Source organism: Marmota marmota, unplaced genomic scaffold (assembly GCF_001458135.2).
Source record: "Marmota marmota marmota unplaced genomic scaffold, marMar, whole genome shotgun sequence".
Classification (NCBI taxonomy): Eukaryota; Metazoa; Chordata; class Mammalia; order Rodentia; family Sciuridae; genus Marmota; species Marmota marmota.
Genome location: NW_026000080.1, coordinates 492,738 through 519,293, shown reverse-complemented (window position 1 = coordinate 519,293; position 26,556 = coordinate 492,738). Strand labels below are relative to the sequence as shown.

The 26,556-nt window shown below is 35.5% G+C and overlaps 1 protein-coding gene across 4 annotated transcripts in view; it reads left to right on the top strand.

Annotated features, from left to right (window-relative positions):
* The first annotated feature begins 877 nt into the window (after nt 1-877).
* The window catches only part of Pkn2 (protein kinase N2), a 117,382-nt gene continuing 91,703 nt past the window's right edge, over nt 878-26,556 (top strand). For 2 of the 4 annotated variants that reach the window (XM_048814970.1, XM_048814968.1), the window contains exon 1: nt 878-1,373. In XM_048814970.1, coding sequence (XP_048670927.1) covers nt 1,326-1,373 — 48 coding nt within the window. In that variant the 5' untranslated portion in view covers nt 878-1,325. The remainder of the gene's footprint in view (nt 1,374-26,556) is intronic. The other 2 variants (XM_015504723.2, XM_015504722.2) reach the window with 2 other exon arrangements.

Below are 26,556 nucleotides of genomic sequence, written 5' to 3'. Positions count from 1 at the left end.
GCTACTTATCCAAATAATCCCTACCACTTTCTCTAGGTATCTTTTAACAAAATTGTACTTCAGCCTGGAATCATCAAAAATAAGGTATCTGTCTAGACGATCCACAAAAACTACCTGTTGGAGATTTTTGTTGATTATTCCTGAATAGCATAGTGTCATTTCTTAAAAACCTGAACTTAAACTACTTAGCCGTATGTTACTAAGTACACGGGTTAGTCTCGATGTTTACCACACCAAGGAGAGTTGGCTTCTTTCCATTCCCGAGGCTGATCCCGCCCCGTCTCCTTCAATTAAATTCGGCTAAAACAATTCAACAATCCGCCTAATTAAATTCTGAGCTCAGTAGAAATTTCCAGCCCAAATCACAGTAGTTTAGCACTCAAGGAAAGGGAAACTTAGAAAGTTCACGTTGAAAGTTGCCAGGGACCCAGCCGCTGACATTTCTTGAAAAGTTACAGATCCTATGCTAGTTAGCCAGCTGTGCACCTTGCTGGTCGGGAAGGCGCGCTGCGGATCGGGGAGAGCGAAGGGCAAGATTATGAGCTTCGGTGGACGAGGATAGGAAGGAAAGGGGAATAATCCATAAGGACTGAGTCCCGAAGCTCTTAGGGGTAAGGATCGAAAAAGGCCTATTCAGATCGGGCCACTGGACAAAACCACACAGGGAACGGGCTCCCAGATCTAGCGTTCGCCGTGTGGCCGTTAAACGCAGCAGGAAAGTGGGCGTGTTTTCTTCCTCTTCCCGCCTCCCTTGAGACAGGAGCCCAGTCCTTTCCCCTGGTTTTCACCCGGGCGGCTCCAAAGGCTGACAGGCCGCAGACCTGAGTCGGAAGCGCCCCGCCCCCCGCGCCGCTCGCGTCCTCGGGGTCCCGTCCGCCCAATCTTCCCCGCTCGGCAAGAGGCGGTGGCTGCGGCCGTCACGTGTGCTGGCAGCCGCCAAGTGAGGCCGCTTTTGCGACACGGTGACAGCCAAATGGTGCGACAGGAGGAGCTGCAGCCGCGGCCACTGCGCCCCGCACCGAGAGGTTGGAGACGGCTCCTGGCGTCGCCCAAAGGGAGCGATTGAGCGAACAGAGTCCGGCGCGGCGGCGGCGGGCGGCGAGGGGGAGCCGCTACGAGTACCCTCGCTCCCCGCCGCTCTCCATGAACCCGGCGGAATAAGCCGCCTCTCCAGCAGGAGCTGCGCCTCCATGAATCCTTAGTTGTTTTTTTTTTTTTTGGCCTCTTTCTCTCCCGGCTCCTCACCTCCCACCCCGGCTCTCGTCCCGCCTTCTCCCTTCACCAGCGGCGGCCGCTTTCAGGTGCGGAGTCCAGAGCGGAGCGCAATGGCGTCCAACCCCGAGAGGGGGGAGATTCTGCTCACGGAACTGCAGGTAAGGGCCGCGGCCCGAGCGGGAGGCGCTGGTCGAGGACACAGGGAGAAAGTCTGGCGCGGGGTCAGGGGCCAAGGGAAACCGTGTGGCCGCCGCGCCCCTGGCCCGCTAAGTGCGGAAACTCTGGGATGTCACTGGTGAACCGCTTCCCTCGGGAGTCAGACCCTACGCCCGGCCAATACCCGGCCTGCCGCCGCTTTGATTGAATTTGACCTACCAGAGGGACCCCATCTCTGCGGGCCAGCCAGGCTGCCTTGGAGTCTGCTCTTGCCGGGTCCCGGGAGCGGCCAGCTCACCGCCCCCTCCTTGGTGTCAGAGTAGCCCGCGAGCGCCCCCGTCGCCCCCTCCAGTGGCCGGCCCGGGCCCCGCCCCGTCTTTCCCCCCCTACACCGCTCGGTAAACTCCTTTGAATGACTCCTAAGCTGTTTGCTCGTCCCTTCCCTTCCCCTCAGACTCTGCACAAAGAGCGCCCCCATAACTTCCAGCCCCCAAACATTTTTTTTTTTTTTAAGGGAGTCTCACCAATTACTTGCTTCGCTTCACCATCTCTATTCAGGTGACTTTCTATCCTCAAATTTGCAGGCTACCTTTTTCTTTTTTACCAATTAGTAGATAGATTCTCCCTTTCTTGGCGACCCCAGCTCAGATCCGGAAGTTCAGATGTTGATGCTTTTCAGACTTTCATTTTCCCTCCCGTTTAAACGCCAGGGAAAGAGCTGCAAAAGTTGTTTACAAATGAGAAAGCAGTCGACCAAGGGAAAGCATTGGGCACCACATGTCTACAAAAGATGAGAACAAAGTAGAGCCCTTGATTATTTAAATCCCTGTCGAGCAGCAATATTATTATTTCCTATTTCCAGCTAAATATTTGATATAGGCACGATGTTTTGTTTTTAGATCTAGGTTGTAGGAGGAGATATGTTATCTGTCGGGTTTATTTTTCTTTACTTTGGAGTATTCCCGAGATGTTTACATCTGGATTAAAATTTTATTCCTTTTTTTAAAAAAAACTTACTTTGGTTTGTTTTAATGAACTCGTGTTTTGGTTACTCAAATATTAGAGTTGGTAATTAAGAGAAAAAGGAAAATAGCGTGCTTGCATTTCTTTTTGAGGATTGGACTGTTAATTTAAAAAAAAAGTTGAATCTAGAAACAAGGATTGGTGTCAAAATTACATATTGAAACTTTGAATTTCTTGTTGAATTTTTCAACAGATCTGTATATAAGTTTGGTTTATTGTGTAGTCAGACATAAGCTGGAAGGCATTGCTGTGAATCTTGATTTTTCACAAAAGAGATTTCAGCAAGAGACACTAATACACTGTTGCAAATTTGGAATTCTTTGGAAATGCAAAGTTCAATTTCCTGTCATTGAAAATATTGCTATGTTGTGTTTTAATTATAATTACCTTTTAATAAGTAGATCTTAGAGTATACCACATTTGCTAAATGATTGGAATTTATTATTTTTAATTTACATGAACTTTTAAAATGAGGATGATTTGAGACACATCTCAGGAAAACTTTACCTAGTCTGGAAACATGAAAATCATACTTTGACTTCTATGGCTCATTTTTCTTTTGAATTGAGTAGGGTTAGAATTATGAAGTATTTGGCATCCTTGTTTGTATTTTACTTTTGGCACCAGAAGTGAAAACATTTTTGTTTATTAAAATATTAACAGTATCTTTTTAGTTATATAAGGCCAATTTGGACAATAATAAGGAAGCAAGTTAAAGAAATAAAAAATTTTACCTGACAATTTAAAAAATAAGACCAAAGAAGGGTAATATTTAATATAAAGCTAGACTTTAAAATAAACTAAAACTTAACTTCCTCTAGAAAAAGAGTAGTTCTTGCTGTGAAGGGTGACCTGTGCATATAATCCCAGCCACTCAGGAGGCTGAGGCAGGAGGGACTCAGATTTGAGGCCAACCATTTCAGTCAATTTAGTGAGACCTTGTCTCCAAAAATAAATAAATAAATAAAAGAATAATTTTTTTTTTTTTTTGAAGATAGAGGGAGAGAGAGAGAATTTTTAATATTTATTTTCTAGTTTTTGGCGGACACAACATCTTTGTCTGTATGTGGTGCTGAGGATCGAACCTGGGCCGCACGCATGCCAGGCGAGCGCGCTACCGCTTGAGCCACATCCCCAGCCCCAAGAATAATTCTTATTGTTGCTCTAGTAACCTTAAGGTCATTATATATATCCAGGACGTTTTTCTTGTTTTATTGGACTCCCAGTTCTAATAAAAGTTATTGCATTTAAAGTTTATCGTGTTTATTTGAGAATATTATTTATATCAGCACTTAAGATAAATGGTCATATAATTTGCTTCACTAAGTATATCCTTTTCAAACATTTTATTATTTCGTGGGGCCATGAATCTGTCATATAGTGATCATTAATCAAACTTCTAAGAATCATTTTTTAAAGCTCATAAATTATTTAAATTTATTTAGATTGAAAAAGTTCAATATGAATTTCTTAATGCTTCTCTGCTGAACAGATTTTATTTCCATAGTAAGTAATGCAGCCAGTTTAAAAATGTGTTTAATTTTTAAAAACTATTACTTTGCTGTATCTTGTCTTAGGAATACTTGTTTCACTCTGAACATTGGATGTTACAACTTAACTTTAATGATGTTGATATTTATTTAGAAACATAGTTTTGTCATCATTTTTTTCAACTCATACTGCAGAATTTGAAATTTTATGTTACTACTTGAGGACCTGAAATTGTTTTGCTTGTTAATAACCTCTGTAGAAGGATAGAACTAAGAAAATCTGAAATTATAGTAGTTTGTCTTGTTAATCACTGTAATGTTTCTTTTCTTTTTTTTTTAAGAGAGAGAGAGAGAGATAATTTTTTAATATTTATTTTTCAGTTTTCGGTGGACACAACATTTTTATTTTTATGTGGTGCTGAGGATCGAACCCAGAGCCCCGTGCATGCCAGGCAAGGGAATTACCTCTTGAGCCACATCCCCAGCCCCACTGTAATGTTTCTATGCAAAATGTTCCTAACTTTCTAGTAATTTGGGGAATTTATTAAATAAGTAAACATTAATAAAATACAAACTTTGATGGCCAGAGATTTCAGAGTATAAGGAAGAATATTTGCTACAGTAAAAATAAAGTGTTTAAATTATAAGCTTAATTGGCAATTTCTAATTTTTATCTTTTTTAACTAATTTATCTTGTCCTGTTATTTTATTTATTTAAGTATAGAAGGAAACTTCGATGTTTTTGTGAGGCTAAGGAAACTAAATTTTATTTCCAGGAAACTGAATTAACAAAACTACAGTGAATCTCAAATGAAATATTGGCTTTAATTTTGTAGAATGCCAAACCAAATAGTGAGCAGCATACTAATAAGGTAACCTTGTTGATTATTGGTGATTTACCTTCTTCTTCAAAATACCTAGTGAAGTGTTTGGTTGGGAATCTTAAATTCTATTCCCAGCAGACTTTATTTAGATAAAGGGAATTTGCTTAAGTGAAAATTTGTGGTAGTTTGCCCTAAATTATAGGTATTAATTTTAACAAAGTTATTTAGTATCTACCAAAGCAATATTGGAGGATGTAAAAACAACAAGAAAATGGCCTTTTGGTTCTAGAAGAAACTACAAATAACTTTTGTTCTAGAAGAGAATTATATGAAAGTACAAATAACTTTTATCGTTTGCTACATATTTAACACTATATTTAGTATCCTGTATACTTTGACAACAACCTAGCAAGGTAAAAATTTTTTTTTCCATTTTTATGGATCTGGAAACTAAGTTCAAGAATGTTAATTGCCCATGGTTGTAATAGAAGTGTGAATTTGAACTCAGATCTGTATGTTTCCCACTACACCATTGTTTAAGCTGCCATAATGCTGTGGACCCATAAATATTTTGCATTCCACTGACCTTTTTACAGGCTCTCTTCATTTAATAATTACTGTTTCTGAAGAAAGATGTCAAATGTTTGCCAAAATCTCCCAAAAGATTTACCCTTTCTCTGTAGACTGTCTACAGGATCAATTTTGTAACATTTTATGCTTTTGTACAATCTAGCTGTGTTTGGCACTTAGTTTGTGCTCAGTATATTAATGGGAAGGGTATATTTGTCTCTGTATTTTCACTATTTTAAGAGAAGTTTGTTGGAATTGTGAAATTACAGTTAGCCCTTGGTATCCATGAGTTTCATATCCATTGATTCAGTCAAATGCATATCACAAGTTTTGAAAACATTATATCTGTACCAAATATGAGACTTTTTTCTTGCCACTATTCCCTAAACAATGCAGGGTAACAGTTATTTACATAGCATTTACATTGTGTCAGAGACGTTCATAGATTATATGCAGAGTTGTCTCTTGATCTAAAGGGGATTACTTCCAGGACCCCCATGGATTCCAGAATTTTCTGAGTCCTTCATATAAAACAGTGTAGTATTTGCATATAACCTATGCACGTCTTCCTGTGTACTTTAAATCATTTCTAGATTACTTATAATACCAAATACAATGTAAATGCTATATAAATAGTTGTTCTATGATGTTTAAGGAATAATGACAAGAAAAAGTTTGTTCATATTCAGTACAGGTACAATTTATTTTTTCAAATATTTTTTGATTCTCAGTTGACTCCTCAGATACAGAATACTTTGATATAGAGGGCTGACAGTACTGCACTGTCCCAAGGAACTTGAGCATCCACAGATTTTAGTATTCTGGGGAGGATCCTAAACTAGCCCCTGCTCCCAATACAATTATATTTAGTTTTTTAAAATTTACATTTCTAATCCACTTTTTTAAAAAAATACTTCTTCAAAAAGAACAAAAGGAATTTCTGCAAAAATTAATCACACCTATATACACCATACTTGTATTTTTCCCATTTGATGGGAAATTAGGAGATGACATCTAATTTTGCAGTGATACTGGAAAGTGGAAGGTTAGAGTAATTTGGGGAATGTAGTATAAAAAGGTATATAGATTTTACAGTTTATTTGAATTATAAGTGTAATGCATTCTTATTGTATGAAATTTGGAAAAATGCAGAAAAGCACAAAAGAAAATAAAAGTTGTAAATAGTTCTAATATTTAGAGGTAACTGACAAACCTTTCCAACTTGAAAATGCATTTCCTTTTTTCCTTCTTTATCCCATTTTCCTTTTTTCCTTCTTTATCCCATTTTACTTATTAGAATTTTAAAGAAAATTGAAGTTCGAAGAGTTATGTTAGTTGGCTTTCTGTTACTATAACCCATTCCTGATACTATCAACTTATGAAGAGAAAAGTTTTATTTGGGCTCAGTTTTGGAGGTTCTACTCAATCATCAGGCTGACATTGCTTTTAGGCCTTTTTGGTGAGTGGGTAGCACATCATGGTAGAAGTGCATATCAAAGCTCAACTTATGGCTGGGAAGAGAAAGGGTTAAGGTCCCACTTTCCTGTTTTAGGACAAGCACCAATTACCTGAAGACTTCTCATTAGATCCCACCACTTAAAAGTTCCCACCGCCCCACAATAGCATAAAGCTGGGAACTAAGCCTTAAACAGCTTGCCCTGTGGGGAACATTATAGACTTAAACTGTAGCAAGTTGTGAGACAGAAGTAGCTATAGGTTAAACTTTTTTTTTCTTGCCACTGGTTTTAAAGAAGTAGATCAGTAACTTTAAGAATTAAATATAAGTATTTTGATTTTGTCTTTGTGCTTTGAGATATAGTTAAGAATCTGAATATTTGGTTTAGGTTTAGTAACCTACAATGATGATACATAGTAACAACTCTGAACAAATAAAACAATGCAGTGTAGTTTTCATTATTGATTTATAGAAAACTATAATATTTATGATTTTTAGTGTATGCTTAGAATTAGACATTATTAAACTGGCAGATTTTTTTTTGGCTATCTCAATAATAGTCTCTGTACAGAAACTAGTGATATTAAATGATAATTCTAAAATGGGTCATGCTTTCTTACCATTTCAGTAAGTATTGAGGTTAGTTCTAATCTCCTGCAATTCCTATCATTCTCATGTGATCAGTGTTGAAAAAAAGAGAGGTAGGATATTTTGTAGACATTTTGTATTTGTTCCAGGTCTTAGCATCTGATTCTTTGGGCTCTCTATTTTACTTAGATTCAAATTTGACAACAGTAAATTTTTCATGCTATTTGTCAGATATTCCTATGTCTACTTTTAAACAGTTAGGAAGAGCAAATTAGTAGTTTGTAGAGGTGAATATCACAGTAGTATGACTTCCATAACATAAATGATATTTGAATAAAATAATTCTCCATTATTGCCTAATAAAATATAAAATGTTGAACAATTGTCAAATGTCTGTTATAGAGTATAATAAAATATGACACTTACTGTGCTTCATGTATGTCAGAATTCAAACTTGATAGCAAAGTTAGAAAATTAAAAACTAGTTTAAAGCTTTAAAAAGATATTTAAAATTTTGAATGGGAAAAACATACTAATGAAAAAGTAAGTTTTAGTATCTTAGGAAAATAAATCAAGAACATTTATCTTGACACATGTCTAGCTTCTCTTAATTTATCTGATGATTTCTTATTTGAAATTAGCTTTTTCATCACATTTGGATATTCCAGCATCAAATTAAATTTTGTACATATGCATAAATATTGTCTGGAAAAAAAGAAGTACAGGAAAGCCTGAGAAGATTGTACTTGGTAATAATAAATACCATAGATCTGAAAGTAAATGGTGAGCATGATGGTGTATAGCTGTAATCCCAGTGACTCTGGAGACTGAAAAAAGAGGATCACAAGTTTGAGGCCAGCCTTAGCAACTCAATGAGGCCCACTGCAATTTAGCAAGAACCTGTCTTAAAATAAGAAATAAAAAGGACTGTGGATGTGGCTCAGAGGTAGAGCACCCCTGGGTTTAACTCCCAGTACTGGTGGGGGGGGGTACTAAATGTTGGTGTATTATAAAGATGAATTGATACCTAAGAATTATATAATAGATACTATTATTATTGGTACCAGGGATTGAAACCAGGGGCACTTTACCATTGAGCCATATCTGCAGCCCTTTTTTAAATTTTGAGACCAGATCTCACCAAATTGCTTAGGGCCTTGCTAAGATGGCTGGTCTTGAATTTGTGATCCTCTTGCCTTGTTATTTTGAATAATGTTATTTTCTAGGCTAGTTTTCTAGCCTCCCAAGTTACTGAGAAATATCTCTTTAAAAATTAACGATGATGACTTGGTCTTATTTGTTAAAGCCTTATTGTCCTCACATATGTACTTAGACAATTTGGAATTTATTTTTGGTAATAGAAGATACTACCATCTAATCATATGTTGATTATCACATTTTATACATTAATTTACTGCTTTTCCCTTTTTTATAGTAGCTAACTTAGGAACTCTTCAAGAAAGTGGTTTTTCTGCTTATTTCAGACATTTCATTGAATAAATGGTGTGAAATTTTTAGATTTTAAAAAATTAAACCTCAGGAATACTGCATTGAATCATTATCTGTCAACCATAATATAAGTACTGATGTACCATAACTTCCCTTCCCTTAAAAAGCTAGGGACTTAATTTACATATAGTTTTACTCCATTCCATGCCCTTACTTCCACCTTCTTGTAACCCAGGTAATCATCATCTTGATTCTTGTTGTCGTTCTTTTTCCTTGATTGCAGTTTTATTGGGTGTATAATTCTAAGTTGTATCTTTTAATTGTTTTTATATAATTATGTTAAATATAATTTTTTTGTACCAGGGATTGAACCCAGAAGCTGTAAACCATTAAGCAATATTCCCACTCCTTTTTATTTTTTATTTTGAGGTAGGGTCTTGCTAAGTTGCTGAGGCCAATTTTGAACTTGTGATCCTCCTGCTTCAGCCTCCCAAGCCACTAATATTACAGGTGTGTGCACTACCATGCCTGTGAAATATAATCTTTTTTACCTGGATTTTCCACTTAGTTTAGCTAAGATTTATCCATATTATGAGATGTTGCTGTAGTCATTAGTTTTAATTATTGCATAATATTTCATTGAATGAATATCTCCCCATTATTAGATATTTGGATATTTATCCACTCTCCCTGGTGGGGCATCGTTATTTTCTAGTTTTTGTGATAGTGAACAAAGATACTATGGACATTCTGTGCATGTTCCCTAGTGTGTGTGTGTGTGTGTGTGTGTGTGTTAAGTTTCTATTGGTAATAACAGAGATACAGTTGCTGCCTCACAGAGTAGGTGAATATTCACTTTAAGAGATGATATAGAACTTCCAAATAGTTGTATCAATTTATATTCATAATAGAAATATATGAGATAAATGACCCTTTAGTTATCCATCCTCTTTAACACTTGATATTTTTGCAAAACAAAAGGTTGTATTATGTCATGATCTTGATGCATATTTTCCTGATTATCACTGATAAAGAATATTTCTTTTTGTTTCCTGGCTTTTTATGTTTTCTCTTCAGTGAAAATTCTGTTGTTGTATTTTTCTCTCTTTTGTATTGATATACAAGAGTTTTTTTTTTTTTTTTCTTCTTCTTTTTCTTTTTTCCTTTTTGGTACCTGGGATTGAACCCAGGGTCACCTAACCACTTAGCCATTGAGACAGGGTCTCACTAAGTAGCTTAGGGCCTTGCTAAGTTCCTCAGGCTGACTTTAAACTTACAATCATCCTGCCTCAGCCTCCAGAGCTGCTGGGATTACAGGTGTGTACCACCACACCTGGCAGGAGTTTTAAATATTTATGCCGATATTCTAATGTCTTTCAGTTTCTAAACTGTCTTTTTTACTTTATTTTAGAGGGTAAGATAGGAGGGATAGTTTGACTGTTTTACCATTTTGTGAAATACAATCATTAACATCATTGAGCTCGGGGCTGGGGATTTGGCTCAAGCGGTAGCGCGCTTGCCTGGCATGCGTGCGGCCCGGGTTCGATCCTCAGCACCACATACAAACAAAGATGTTGTGTCTGACGAAAACTAAAAAAATAAATAAATATTAAAATTCTCTCTCTCTCTCTCTCTCTCTCTCTCTCTCTCTCTCTCTCTCTCCCTCTCTCTTTCTTAAAAAAAAAAAAAAACATCATTGAGCTCAACAACCTTGTATTTCAATTGTATAGATTTGGTATAAAAAGGATAAAGTTATTCAGTTTATGTCCCATGGATTTGTAAACTAACCAAATGAACTCCTGTACACAGTTGTTAAAATATTGTATTGTGCTGGGCATTATGGTTCACACCTGTAATCCCAGCAGTTTGGGAGGCTGAGGTAGGAGGATAACAAGTTTAAGCATATTTAAGCAACTTAGTAAGAACCTGTTTCAAAAAAAGAAAGAAAGAAATACACACACACACACACACGTACATATTATATTGCTTCACACAAACTAGGCACTTATATGTTAATTGACTCAGTGAATTTAGAAGCAAATAATGAAAATTATATATGAAAATAAGTCATCAACTGCTCATTTTCCCATTCCATATCTCTTTGTTACAAGCTACTTAAAATTATTATTTGCAATTAATATTTTAATTTTTTTGTTTGAAGGGCAGTATATTCCAAGTATAGATTATGTGAGTCAGTTACTCAAGTATTTGCATAGCTTGCAGTTGACATGTTGGAGTTGACCAAATTTGATGTTAGATGTAAAAGAGAAAACATTATTCTCTTGCACAATTTACTAGAATTTACAAGCCTAAAATCTTAAATGTAGTTTTGTGATTGTTGTTTGATGAAGAAAAGTTCTTAATTTTAATAGAGTTTTATTTATCTTATAATTGCTTTTTATGCCTCAAACCCAGATCCTGGGTTTAAAAAGGATAGTTGCTTGTTTTCTATTAAGAGTCTCAAAGTTTTGGGGCTGGGGATGTGGCTCAAGCGGTAGCGCGCTCGCCTGGCATGCGTGCGGCCGGGGTTCGATCCTCAGCACCCCATACAAACAAAGATGTTGTGTCCGCTGAGAACTAAAAAATAAATATTTAAAAAAAAAATTCTCTCTCTCTCTCCCCCCTCTCTCTCTCTCACTCTCTCTTTTAAAAAAAAAAAAGAATCTCAAAGTTTTATTTTTTACACTTAAAAATCATCGCATCTGGAGTTACTGTTTTTTAATAGACGTTGTTTTTATAAGAGTGGTTTTATGTTTATAACAAAACTTGAAAGGAAGGTACAGATTTCATATAGCCTTCCTGCTTAAACTTGTGTTAGTAGAGTGGTACATTTATTATACTTGGTTAACCCACATTAATACATCATTATCATCCAGAGTCCATAATTTACTTTAGGGCTTATTTTTGATATCATACATTCATTGGGCTTGTATAAATGTATAATGACCTGTATCCACAAGGTCATTATACATATAGTATCAAACAGAGTAGTGGCACGGTACCAAGAATCCTCTGTGCTTGCTGGACCAGTGGCACATGCCTATAATCCCAGCTACTCAGGATGCTGAGGCAGGAGGAGGCGAGTTCAAGGCCAGTTTGGGCAATTCTTGGAGCCTTGGTCTCCAAATAAACAAGGTTGGGGAGGAGCTAGAATATAGCATGGTGACACAGTGCTTTCCTAACATGCTTGAAGTTCAATTCCGTACCACCACCCTCCCCCACCCGGCGCAAAAAAAAAATCTGTGTCCTACTAGTCATCCCCCCCTCTCCTAACTCATGGCAACCACTGATTTTTTTACTGTTTCCATAGTTTTTCCTTTTCTAGAATGTCATATAGTTGGAATCATGCAGAATGTGATCTTTTCAGACTGGCTTCTCATATGGTAACATGCGTTTAAGTTTTGTCTATGTTTTTTCATGGCGTGATCCATCTTTTCTTTTTAGCATGGAATAATGTTCTCTTATTTGAATGTACTACAGTTTGACCATTCACCTACTGAAGGACATCTTAGTTGCTTTCAAGTTTTGGCAATTATGAATAAAGCTGCTCTAAATATCTATGTGCAGGTTTTTATGTGGACACAATATTCAGATCCTTTGGGTAAATACCAAGAAACCTGGGGCTGGGGTTGTGGCTCAGCCGTAGAGTGCTCGCCTAGCACGTGCCAGGCGCTAGGTTCAATCCTCAGCACCACTAAAAATAAATAAATAAATAAATAAATAAATAGAATAAATAGATAAAGGTATTGTGTCCAACTACAACTAAAATATATATTTATATATATATACACACACATACATACATACATATCAAGAAACCTGACTGTAACTATTGGATTGTGTGATGAAAAAATTTGGGGGTTTTGTAAGAAATTACTGAATTGTCTTCCAAAAGTGGTTGTACTGTTTTGTCCTACCAACAGTAAATGAGAGTTTCTCTTCTCATTCTGTCCAGTATTTGGTGGTGTTACTGTTCTGAATTTTGGCCATTCGAATAGGTATACTGTGATATCTCATTTTAATGAAGTTGGTTTTTTTTGGGGGGGGGGTAGTTGTAAATGGACAGAATGCCTTTGTTTATTTTTATGTGGTGTTGAGGATCGAACCCAGTGCCTCACACATGCTAGGCAAGTGCTCTGGAGTTGATTATTTAATATGGAGTAAAGGTCTAGGTCATTTCCCCCCACCACCACCACATTTTTTTAGTATTTAAATCATTATTAAATGTTAAAATAATAATTATTTTGAAATCTTTATCAAACTTCTTTATAATATAAACTTAAGACAGACTTCTTTTTCAGCTTTTAGGACATAGTTTCTCTGAATGGCCATATTTGATTCATTTTTACAAGTTTGAATTAAGTCATATCATAAGGTTATATAAGAACAATACCTGAAGTTATCATAACTAGCTCATTAGTAGTTCGCTTTTTTCGTACAATATTAGTTTGTTTTATTCCCTGAAATCTTAGGTCAATAAAGATGATTCTTGACTTACCTCTTGTTGATTCCCGTCATGTTATCCAGTTATATCTCAAACTGTCTTTTCCCCTAAGTTTTCCAATCTACTTGTGCTCCTTTGTAATCAGGTAGTCACTTACCCAGTCACTGCCTCTTAAAGATATGTGGTGTTCAACAGTGTGAACTTTCCTTCTCTTTACTTTAAAATTCCTTGGAATTTTAGTCATTCCCCCCCCCACCACCACATTTTAAGGGAAAATTGTTTCACCTTGCTAGGGTGTACTTTCCTAACCTTCTACATCCTCCATAAAATCATGTTTTGCTTTTTTGCAGGATAAGACTTTCATTTTTTCTTGTCTTTTTGCCTAAAAATAAGTTTATCTGTTGGGTTTTTAAAGACTGCCCCCTCCACCCCCCCCCACTATTGGGGATTGAACTCAGGGGTTATTAACTATTGAGACAGAGTCTTGCTAAGTCACCTAGGCTGCCCTTGAACTTGTGATCCTCCTGCCTTACTCACTTGAGTCACTGAGATTACAGGCATGCACTACCGCACCTGGCTAAAGAAATTTCTTAATGACTTTATTTTATACAATTTTTTTTTGGAGGGAGAGGGTACCAGGGATTGAACTCGGGGGCATTCTACTGAGCCCTTTTTTTGTATTATTTGGAGAGGGTCTCACCGAGTTGCTTAGCACCTCATTGTTGCTGAGTCTGAACTTTCCATCCTCCTGCCTCATCCTTCCAAGCTGCTGGGATTACAGGTGTGTGCCATACCCAGCTTATTTTCTACCATTTTTTTTAACTTATTCAAATATAACCTCTGTCTCAATTCTTTTAAAACTATTCTCTTAAAAGACATCATTAGCACCAAAAAGGAAAATAAACAAACAAACAAACAAAAAAAGACATCATTAGCCTCCAGCTCCTTCTAGTCCTTAGAGGCATTTGATACCGCCTAAGCTTTCAGAAACTTTGTTTAAATTAAGTTTTGAGGACCCTGCCAAACACTGGTTACTTTTTTTTCCACCATCATAGCTGCCTCTATTTGCTATTTATTTCCTTTTAACTCCTTCCCTGTTTAAATATTCCACTTCTTTTTAGCGTATTTTCCCTGCATCATTCAGATTAACTACCAGAATGATTAACCACCAAAGCCTTGTTTTGTCAGATTTACAGGGAATAGAGACCCATTTAAATTAGCTTAAGCAAAAAATGAATTTATTGGAAAGCTACAGGGACATCTCACTTAATCCAAAGGTAATATCATATAGCCAAGTCCCATGAGTACTGAACAAGAAACTGGATGTTCTCTTTCTATGGCTACTTATTCTCTTATATCTTTAATGCTGTAGTGCTAGTGCTGATGTCTGTGATACATGGCTAACTGACTAACTGTGTGTCTGGATTCTAAATGCTTGGATGAGAAAATCTAATTGATCTTTGTCGCTGGAGCATGCACCTCTGATCTGTTCAACTTTGGCATTCGGCAAATGGGGTTCTCTAATACCAATGTTAGGGATAGAGATTATTCTCTACGAAGGGAGTGTTAGTTAGGAGAGCACTTCTACTTAAACTCTTTCAGTAATTTTCCATCTGTTGTAGAATAAAATAAATTAGACCTTCCATCATCTGGCTCTACTAGTCCTTTCAGTTTTTTCCTTACTGTGTATTTTATATTTGGGCATATTAAACTACTTGCAGTTTTTTGAACCATACTATTTTTTTTCATACCTAAGTAGCATTGCATATGATATTTCAATTTTGAGAATACTACTGTTGTTATCTTCCTGAACAGCATTTATAAAACTGAGCAGTTCTTAAACTTCTGCTAAGAAAAATATGTTAATATATAAATTTGTAGATTTTTAATAAATAAGTAAATGTAATGAATTTGGTCATGCAACATTTTGGGCCACTTGCAAATCATTCTATTTCCCATTTTGTAATTCCTGTCATTGAATATATAGGTTAGGGTGGTAATTGTTAAATTATATATGGTTTCTACTACTTACAAGACGGGTACTAGTTTGATTCATCTTTGTGTCTCTAGCTCCTTATGGCTTATGCTTCATAAATGCTTGAATAATCAGATTCTTTTTGTTATGACCATTAAGTCAAATGTGCTTTCTCTAAGTGTCTAAAACCTATCCTTCCCTTGGTTGACCATACTAGAAAACTCTTCACTTTCACTTACTACTATCTCAGCCTCTTCAGCTGATATCTTTTAGTTATGTATTTTGAATTAATTCATTACTACTATCCAAGTGCAAGTCCTCATTATCATTTGGGTAGTTATAAAACCTTGATATTCTACCTCTACCTCTGTAGTCTTATTCTGCTTTTATTTAGACTGTGTACAACTGCTGTATTAAGAAGTTGTCAGGGCTGGGGCTGGGGCTGAGCAGTAGCGCACTTACCTGGCATGTGTGAGGCACAGGGTTCGATGCTTAGTACCACATATAAATAAATACAATAAAGGTCTATCAACAATTAAAAAATATTAAAAAGAAGTTGTCACTAGCATTCAATGACTCCTACTGATTGTGGGATAATAGTCCTAATTCCTTAGAAGGCAGTCTGGGCTGTCATTGAGCCCCAAAGTACTTGTCATTCTTATCTGACTCATGTAAACAGCCTATTTTTCAGTCACAGGATGAGTAGTAATTTTTTCCACACCTATGTTCGTGGTATATTCTATAAAAACTAGAATACTTTTTTGGAGCCAATTTAAATTTCTACTTTTTAAAAAACATTTTCCCCTAGTCATGTCTAATCTCTTCTCTTTTTTAAAAAATATTTTTTTAGTTGTCAATGGACCTTTATTTTTTATTTATTTATATGAGGTGCTGAGGATCAAACCCAGTGCCTCACACATTCTAGGCAAGCTCTCTGCCACTGAGCCACAGCCTCAGCCCCTAATCTCTTACTAAAACAGAATATTTTCTATGATAACATCATTTATTGCATTGTGCCATTACTGTATTCTGCTCTATTTCCCCTAGTGACTTGAATGCTACAAATCTTGAGGACAAGGACTTGAATGAAAAGAATAACTTGTACATATGGCCCCTAATTAATGTTTGTTGAATAAATAACAGTCTAATGTCCCCAGATCCCCAAATTGTACATTTATTACTCAATTTTCTTCCTATTTTGTTTTTGGTATTTATGAGAGCAGAACTGCATTGTATTACTTTTATTAGGTAGAACCATCTGGCAGGTACAAAAGTTTGTAAGTTATGTAGTAATTTAATTTTCCATTTCAAACTGAGACTCTTTTGCTGATGGAAGGACCTGTTTTCTGGCATAATTGAAGCAAATAATAAAAATAACATTTTTATTTAAAAAATGGTAACTAATACATGTTATTATTTTACTTAGTACTAAAACAACTATATTTAAGTTAAGTAAACTCTTCATTTTACAGTCAAGAGAGCTAAAATTTAGAGAAGTTAAGCTTTCTTTTATTATTATTTATTATTATTGTTAAATAACTTCACTGTTGTCATAATTGGCCTGAACAAAGATGCAAATCCAAGGACTTTATCCCTACACATTGTACCTCTTTTTTTGCAGGGGTTTTGCAGGGGCGGGGGCGTGTACCAGTGATTTAACTCCATTCCCCTTTTTTGTATTTTATTTAGAGACAAGGTCTCACTGAGTTGCTTAGCACCTTGCTTTTGCTGAAGGTGGCTTTGAACTAACAATCCTCCTGTCTCACCCTCCTGAACAGCTGGGATTACAGCATGTACCACTACACCCAGCTCTCTTTGTTCTTTAGACATTTTGCTGTGCTCTTTCATTCCCTACTTCTGTTTCCCACTCTAGTAACCACAGTTCTGTCTTCCCAGGTCTTCACCTGATCTTCATTTAGTGCATCATTCCTAATTTTATATTTTTCCTTTTCCCCAAACAGTGCTTCTACTTGCTTTTTCACCTCGACTTTTCTTGATGAATGGCTAGTTATCTGAAGGGAAAATTAATTCTGTCCCACAATTTCTACCCTGTTGGAATCCCAGATCTCCCTTAAGAATTGTATGGTTTAGGGGCAGAAGGTACCTAGGTTCACATGGCACCTTGTGCTTCCTGTGTTTCTATTTCTACACATGTTTATGGGAACATACTCTGTTTCAACAAAGATACCCACTTTCCACTTTGTCCTTCCCCTCATAGTACAATCTGTTTTGACTCCTGTGGCTGGCTTCTCACTTATTAACTTCATCCTATTGCCTTAACCTTTCTTTCCTTATTTGCCCTAGAGACTCTGAGTTATTCTTTTTCTAAGGAAAAAAAAAATAGATCAGTTTCCACAAATTCTTCCTCTCAAACTGTATAGCCAAATTCATTAAGTGTTTAGCCAACAAAATATTTTACATGTTGATATCAAGTGGCCAACATACATGCCCACTTTATATAAATATATATAGAACGCATACTCACATAACATTTTCCTTAGTGTGAAAGCTCTGGTCCAATAGCCAGTGCATTAGGGATGCTTAAGTATTACGCATCTTTCACCAATCTAAGATTTTGTCATTTATGTTTCTTTTTATTCAGTTCCTTCACTGATTATAAAATGTATACTCTTTTGAGGAATGTTGAGGATAATTGATAGTAAAGTAATATTTTAACTGGCAAAATAAAAACAATCGGTAATCTTATGTATTTAGCAAATTTCTTTTAGGAAATGTACTTATCAGTAATTCTAAGGTCTAGTCAAAATCATTGGTCTAGTAAATAATTCAAGTTTTGAAATCATGAAGACCTAGGTTTTAATACCATATTTGACACATATTAACTCTTTAACTTTGGGAGAATTACTTAACTCTCTGAAATATGTTTCATTTCCTTTTCTTTTTTTGGTACTGGCAATTGACACTTACCTCTGAGCTACATCCCCAATACTTTTTATTTTTTATTTTGAGACAGTCTTATTGATTTGCAGGGGCTCACTAAATTGCTGCAGCTGACTCAAACTTGGAATGCTCCTGCCTCACCCTCCCAGGTTGCTGGGATTACAGGAGTGTGCCGTTATACACAGTTGAGGGATATATATACACACACACATATACATACATACACACACACACACGTACACACATATTTAAATAAAAGTGGAGATAGTTTTTGGCCCAGAGGATTGTTATAATTATTAAAAAAGTTATGTACATAAATTATCTGATATATTTTAGACAGTAAATCTTTCCACTATCAGGCTTAAATTTTAAGATTACTTAATTTTTCTTTCAATATTTAAGGTGTATGTTTCACATGCTGGCCTAAAATGGGCATAAAAGACCTCAAGAATTGATCCTATTTCACAGTTTTTTTCCTTCTTTCTTCTTTTGCTTCATAGAGGGGACATTGATGGGAGGCATATTAACATGTGGTATATCCATGACAAGCCTTAATGCTCTGCTGAGTTTATATGTAAGCATAATTAAGCAAATCTTGGTTGATATATGATAAACTTCTGTTATTGAGCTTTCATTTAAGAATCTGTAGGCTGACTCATAGTGGGGTAAGGAGGGGGAGCATGGGAGGAATAGATTAATTCTACATAGGGCAGAGGGGTGGGAGAGAAAGGGAGCGGGCAGGGGATTAGCAAGGATGGTGGAATGTGATAGACATCATTATCCAAAGTACATGTATGAAGACACAAATTGGTGTCAACATACTTTATATACAATCAGAGATATGAAAAATTGTACTGTATATGTGTAATAAGAATTATAATGCATTCCGCTGTCATTTATTTGTTTAAAAAATCAATTAAAAAAGGGAAAAAAAAGAATCTGTGATACAAGCTGGGTGTAGTAACATATACCTGTAATCCCACTGACATGGGAGGCTAAGGCAGGAGGATCACAAGTTCAGGGTCAGCCTCAGTAATTTAGCGAGGCTCTAAGCAACTTGATGAGATCCTGTCTCAAAATTTAAAAAAACATCTGGGGTTGTGGCTCAGTGGCTAAACACCCCTGGATTCTATCCCTGGCACAAAAAAGCAACTATGATATGTAATTTATGCACTATATATTATAAATATGAAACTATACATCAGTCCATTAACTTCAAGGAGCAGTTTAAATGAATTCATACCTTTATTTTGTCCTTTCCCAGAAGCTTTTGGACATTTTATAAATTTGAACAAAGATTATATACCTGCAATGTCCAAAATGGTTCTGCTTGTTTCAATACTGGATTTATGGTAATATACTTCTGAATATTAGTAAATAATATCCACTTTGTAGTTGAGTATGCTTTAGCTTTGATATGCAAATTATAATAAGTGCCCAATTGTTTGTTGCTTATTGCTTAACAAAATTAAATTTCCAGCTTATTTCTATAAAAACTTTTGTACTCCAGCATCAAGACAATGTTCATTTTACTATAAATTTTTGTTCTACTCTAATCTTTCAGTGTTATAACCTCATAGAAAGTCTACACAAAATTCTATACCTACTTTTTGTTTGTCATTTTGAGAATTAAGTGTCTTATCACCAATGGAGAACTTTATTTTTTAATTTGCATTTTTTTCTTTTTAGATATACATGATAGTAGAGTGTATTTTGACATATTATACATAAATAGAGTATAACTTAGTCTTAGGAACCCATTCTTTTGGTTGTACATGATGTGTAGTTTCAAAGGTCATATGTTCATTGTGAACATAGGAACATTATATCCTATTAATTCTTCTGTCTTTCCTATTCCCATCTCCCCTTTATCTAATCCAATGAACTTCTATTTTTCCCTCTCCATACCCTTTTTGAGTATTAGCATTCATATATTAAAGAGAACATTCCATGGCTGGGGCTGGGGCTGGGGCTCAGCGGTAGAGCACTTGCCTTTCACGTGTGTGGCCCTGGGTTCTATCCTCAGCACCACATAAAAAGATGAATAAATAAAATGAAGGTATTTAAAAAAAATTTATTAGGGGCTGGGGATGTGGCTCCAGCGGTAGCGTGCTCGCCTGGCATGCGTGCGGCCCGGGTTCGATCCTCAGCACCACATACAAACAAAGATGTTGTGTCCACGGAAAACTAAAAAATAAATATTAAAAAATTCTCTCTCTAAAAAAAAAATTATTAAAAAAGAACATTCCATCTTTGGTTTTGGGGATTGACTTATTTCACTTAGCATGATAGTCTCCAGTTCCATCAGTTTACTGGCAATTGCCATAATTTCATTCTTCTTTATAGCTGAGTAATGTCCCATTATAGATATATGCCACATTTTCTTTATTCATCTGTTGAAGGGCACCTAGGTTGGTTCCATAGTCTAGCTATTGTGAATTGAGCTGCTGTAAACATTGATGTGGCTGTGTCACTGTAGTATGCTGAGTTAAAGTCCTTTAGGTTTATACAAAGGAGTGGGATAAATAACTGGGTCAAATGGTGGTTCCATTCTAAGTTTTCGGAGGAATCTCCATACTGCTTTCCATAGTGGTTACACCAATTTGCATTCTTACCAGCAATGTGAGTACACCTTTCCCTCTACACCAAGATTTAATGTTACTTGTATTCTTGATAATTGCCATTTTGACTAGAGTCAGATGAAATCTCAATGTAGTTTTTAATTTGCATTTCTCTAATTGCTAGAGGTGTTGAAATATAAATTATATAATATATATTTATTATATATTTGTTGACTGACCATATTTCTTCCGTGAAGTACCTGGCGTTCAGTTCCTTTGCCCATTTATTGATTGGGTTATTTGGTTTTTATTTTTTTGGTGTTAAGTTTTTTGAGTTCTTTTTATATCCTGGAGGTACAAGCGGTGCGTTGGCAAAGATTTTCTCCCATTCTGTAGGCTCTTTCTTCATGTTCTTGATTGTTTCCTTTGCTGTGAAGAAGGTTTTTAGTTAGATAGAATCCCATTTATTGATTCTTGATTTTATTTCTTGCGCTTTAGGAGTCTCGTTGAGGAATTTCGTTCTTAAGTTGATATGATGGAGAGTTGGGCCTACATTTTCTTCTAGTAGGCGCAGGATCCTTGATCCACTTTGAGTTGAGTTTTGTGCAGGATGAGATATAGGGGTTTAATTTCATTTTATTGCATATGTATTTCCAGTTTTCCCAGTACCATTTATTGAAGATGCTATCTTTTCTCCAATGTATGTTTATGGCATCTTTGTCTACTATGAGTTAACTGTATTACATAAATACAGTTTGTCTCTCTGTCTTCTATTTTCTTCTAGTGTTCTTCATGCCTGTTTTGGTTCCAATATCATGCTGGGTTTTGTTTGTTTGTTTTTTGTTTTTTGTTGTAGATTGACACAATACCATTATTTTGTTTATATAGTTTTTTTTTATGTGGTCCTGGCGATTGAATCCAGTGCCTCACGCATGCTAGGCATGAACTCTACCACTGAGCCAAAACCCTAGCCCTACCATGCCATTTTTGTTACTGTAGTTCTGTAATATAATTTAAGGTCTGGTATTGAGATGCCTCCCTTTTCCCACCTAAGGATTGCTTTGTTATTCTGGGTCTCTTATTTTTTCAAATGAATTTTATGACTACTTTTTCTATATCTATGAAGAACATCATTGGACTTTTTATAGGAATTGTATTACATCTGTTTAGTGCTTTTGGTAGTATAGCCATTTTGACAATATTAATTCTGCCTGTGCAAGAACTCAGGAATTTTTTTCCATCTTCTAAGGTCTTTTTCAATTTATTTTTTTAGTGTTCTGTAATTTCATTGTAGAGGTCTTTCACTTCTTTCATTAGATTGATACCCAAATTTTGTTTTATTTTGTTTTGTTTTCCCCCAGGCTATTGTGAATGGGATAGTTTTCTTAATTTCTTTTAGATGATTCATTGGTGTATAGGAATGTAGTTTATTTGTGGGGTTTAATTTTATATTCTACTACTTTGCTGAATTCATTTATGAGTTCTGGAAGTTTTCTGGTGGGTCTTCCAAATATAGGATCATGTGGACAAATAGGAATAATTTGCGCTCTTTTTCTGTTTGTATCCCTTTAATTTTGTTTGCCTGATTGCTCTGGCTAGGGTCTCAAGGTCTGTGTTGAATAGAAGTGGTATAAGAGAGCATCCCTGTCTTTTTTTTTTTTTTTAAAGAGAGAGAGAGAGAATTTTTAATATTTATTTTTTAGTTTTCGGCAGACACAACATCTTTGTTTGTATGTGGTGCTGAGGATCAAACCCAGGCTGCACGCATGCCAGGTGAGCGTGCTACCGCTTGAGCCACATCCCCAGCCCAAGCATCCCTGTCTTGTTCCAGTTTTTAGAGGGAATGTTTTTAAATTTTCTCCATTTAGAATGGATTTAGCATATATAGCTTTTGCATTGTTGAGTATGTTCCTTCTATCCCTAGTTTTTCTAGTGTTTTGAACATGAATGGATGCTGAATTTTGTTAAATGCTTTTTCTGCATTTATTGAGATAATCATGTGATTCTTGTCTTTATGTCTATTTATGTGATGAATACATTTATTGATTTCCATATGTTGCACCAACTGTAAATCCCTGGGATAACCCCCACTTTATCATGGTGTACTATCTTTTTAATAAGTTTTTGTATCTAATTTGCCAATATTTTATTAAGAATTTTTGTGTCTATGTTCATCAGGGATATTGGTGTTAAATTTTCTTTCCTTAATGTATCTCTGCCTGGTTTTGGTATCAGGATGATACTAGTTCATGAGAATGAGTTTGGAACAGTTCCCTTCTTTTTTGTTTTGTGGAATAATTTGAGGAATATTGGTGTAACTTCTTCTTTGAAGGTCTAGTAAACTAGGCTGAGAATCCATCTGGTCCTGGGCTTTTCTTTGTTGGTAGGTTTTTGATGGAGTCTTCAATTTCATTTCTTGAAATTGGTCTGTTTAAATTTTCTCTGTGCTCCTGATTCAATTTGGGTAGGTTGTATGTCTCTAGAAATCTGTCAGTGTCTTCATGATTTTCTATTTTGTTGGAGTATAGATTTTCAAAATAGTTTTATATTAGTTTGTATTTCAGTAGTGACCATGGTGATGTTTCTTTTTTCATCATGGATTTTAGTAATTTGAGTTTTCTCTCTCTTTCTCTTGATTAGCTTGGCTAAGGGTTTATCAATTTTATTTAGTTTTTTCAAAGAAGCAACTTTTGTTTCATTGATTTTTTTTAATAGTTGTTGTTTTAATTTCATTGATTTAGGCTCTGATTTTAATTATTGCCTGTCTTCTACTGCTTTTGGTGTTGATTTGTTCTTCTTTTTCTAGGGCTTTGAGATGTAATGTTAGGTTATTTATTTGATGACTTTCTATTCTTTTAGTGAACTTAATGCTTAGAACTTAGAATTGCCTTCATAGTGTCCCAGAGATTTTGATATGTTGTATCATTATTCTTATTTACCTCTAAGTATTTTTAATTTCATCTCTGATTTCTTCCACTATGCATTGATCATTCAATATTGTATTACTTAATCTTCTGGTGTTAAGAGTAGCTTCTATTTTTTTATAATTGATTTCTACCTTAATTATGATCTGAAAGAATGCAAAGTATTTTAGCTCTGTTTCTTTTGTATTTGCTACGAGTTGCTTTGTGGCCTAAGATATGGTCTATTTTAGAGAATGATCCATGTGCTGCTCAGAAGAAAGTGTATTCAGTCATTGATGGATGAAATCTTCCATATATGTCTGTTAAGTCTAAATTATTAATTGTATTTTTTTAGTTCTGTAGCTTCTTTATTTTATTTTTGTTTGGAGGATCTATCTAGTGATGAGAGAGGCATATTAAATCCACCCAGAATTGTTATGTTATGTTCTATTTGATTCTTGAAATTGAAAAGAGTTTGTTTAATGTATATAGATGCTCCATTGTTTGGGGCTAAATATTTATAGTTGTTGTGTCTTGATGATGTATAATTCCCTTAAGCAGTAGAAATGGCCTTCTTTGTCCCTTCTAATTAACTTTATCTGATATGAGGATAGAAACCCCTTCTAGACGTGTGAATAATGTTTTCTTCCCATCCTTTTACATTCAGTCCCTGGGTGTCTTTGCCTATGAGGCCAGCCTCCTGGAGATGAGAACTTTAACAGATCTAAGGCAAAAGTTTTATTCTATTACATTTCTAAGAAGGTGGATCTTTCCTCATTTTGAGATTGGCAAGATTGTAGATAAATATTGTATTTTAGTGGTGATTGTAGAAAGGAACTGGTGTAATAAAAGAACCTCATATAAAATAAAAATAATTATGCTGAGAAATTATGAATAGTACTACTACTAAGTCTATTTGTGAATGATATATTTGTGGAGTGTTTTTATGTTATAAAGCACTTTCACATGTAATTACTGCAGTTAATTCTTTAAAGGGTTAGGAGAGGTTATTACACCTATTCTATTAGTATTATCAGCTTTTAGGGCTTTTTTTAACATCAGCATGCATATAAACTAGCTTAAGATACATTAAAAGTTATTGTGAAAAAAATTGGCTTTTGAGAGAACTAAAAATAACTATAAAGGGGAAAACATAATTTGTTACCTAATTGTGCATAAGTCATGGTAGTAACAAAGTTCTCTAAAATAATGTAACATTAAAATTGTTTATTTCTATTCACTGTTTATGTAAAACTTAAAAGTCATTTAAAGAAGCTATTATAAATTAAGTGGAGTGTTATATATTTATAAATTAAGTTTATATATAAATTAGAAGAAGCCAACCATGTTACCCACTTACTTGCAAGTAAGTGCTGTTGTGCACTGAAAAAACATTCATTTTTTAATATCTTTTAAAAAGATAATATACTCCTAAAATATACTTTTGATGTCAACTTCGTTCTTTACTTATTTCAAATTTGTAGCTGTTTGTGGGGGTTTCTTAGTCTGTTTTGTATTGTTATAACAAAATATGCAGTTTGGTTTCTTGGTAAAGGAAAGAGATTTATTTATTCGGCTAATGATTCTGGTGGCTGAAGGGTCCACACAGCTTGGTGCCAGTGAGTACTTCCCCCTACTCCCAGGCTACTTCACAACATGGTGGGAGAAGCCGAAAGGAAGCTGGCAGCAAGCAGAAGTGTTAAGTGCATTGGGTGGTCTCACTTTATAACCCTTGCTCTGCAAGAGCTAATCTGGTTACAGGAGACCTGATCCACTCTTTGAGAGGGTGGCGCCCTCAGGATTTACCTTCCAGTAGGCCTCACCACTAAAAATTACAGTAGGTTAGCATCACCACATTGGCATCAAGATTGTTGCATGTAAATCGCTTTGGGAGACAAACTCAAAACAAATTCAAACCATAGCAGGGGGTAAAGGTCTTTTAGTGGTAAACTGCCTTAAAAAAAAAGCTGGTCCTGTAATCCCAGTGGCTCAATAGAGGATGGTGAGTTCAAAGCCAGCCACAGCAAAAAGCAAGGCGCTAAGCAACTCAGACCTGTCTCTAAATAAAATATAAAATAGGGCAGAAGATGTGGCTCAGTAGTCGAGTGCCCTTGAGTTCAATCCCTGGTACCCACCCCCAAAAAAGATTTTTAAAAGCCTCAGAATAAATTAATTTTATCAGCCTTGTTCACTTGAGCATCTAGCAACTTTTCTAAAGTATTTGTGTGTGTGTGTGTGTGTGTGTGTGTGTGTGTGTGTGTGTGTGTATGATATGTTGACACCATGAGTGATTATAGCATTTAGGTACTAAATACATTCAGCTATGTGAGGAAAAGGATGATCTCTTTATATTTGTTATCTACATTGATTTTTATCCTTTTTTGTGCATGTGTTATTTCTTATTAATGGTGGTATTTTCATGCCTTACCATCACTTTTTCCTTGCTATGTTCTTTAAAACCTGAGAGTGGTACTTTTATTATGCCTTTGCCCTAATAAAGTTGTTAGTCTTTTTAGGAAGTTTAACTATATGATTACATTTTTTGTTTTGTTTTTCTTGTTGCTTGACTTGTGACTTATCTTTTCTTCTTCAACATACCAATTTAAAAAGGTTGATTTTTAATGTTAGAGGCAGGGAAGTATTTAGCTAATGGTACAGTGATATTTTGTGTAAAAACTGTTTTATTATATTGGGTTCCTGTTAAAATGTTTCCTTATATCTAAAAATAGTAGTACTTAGCCACCCTACCTTCCAACACCTACTCCCCTCCACTTCTTGGTTTATTATTTATTAAATGAAATGCTGAAGTTATTTTATGTGACTTAATAAACAGTAAATATTGTTGCTTAACTTCACTCATATTTTGAGAAACCAAATTCTTTTGAATTTATAGTGAGATACTTTTTATAGTGGCAGTTCTGGTTTTTTGTTTGTTTTTTTATGTGGTGTTGAGGATCGAACCCAGTGCCTCGCACATGCTAGGCAAGCGTTGTACCGCTGA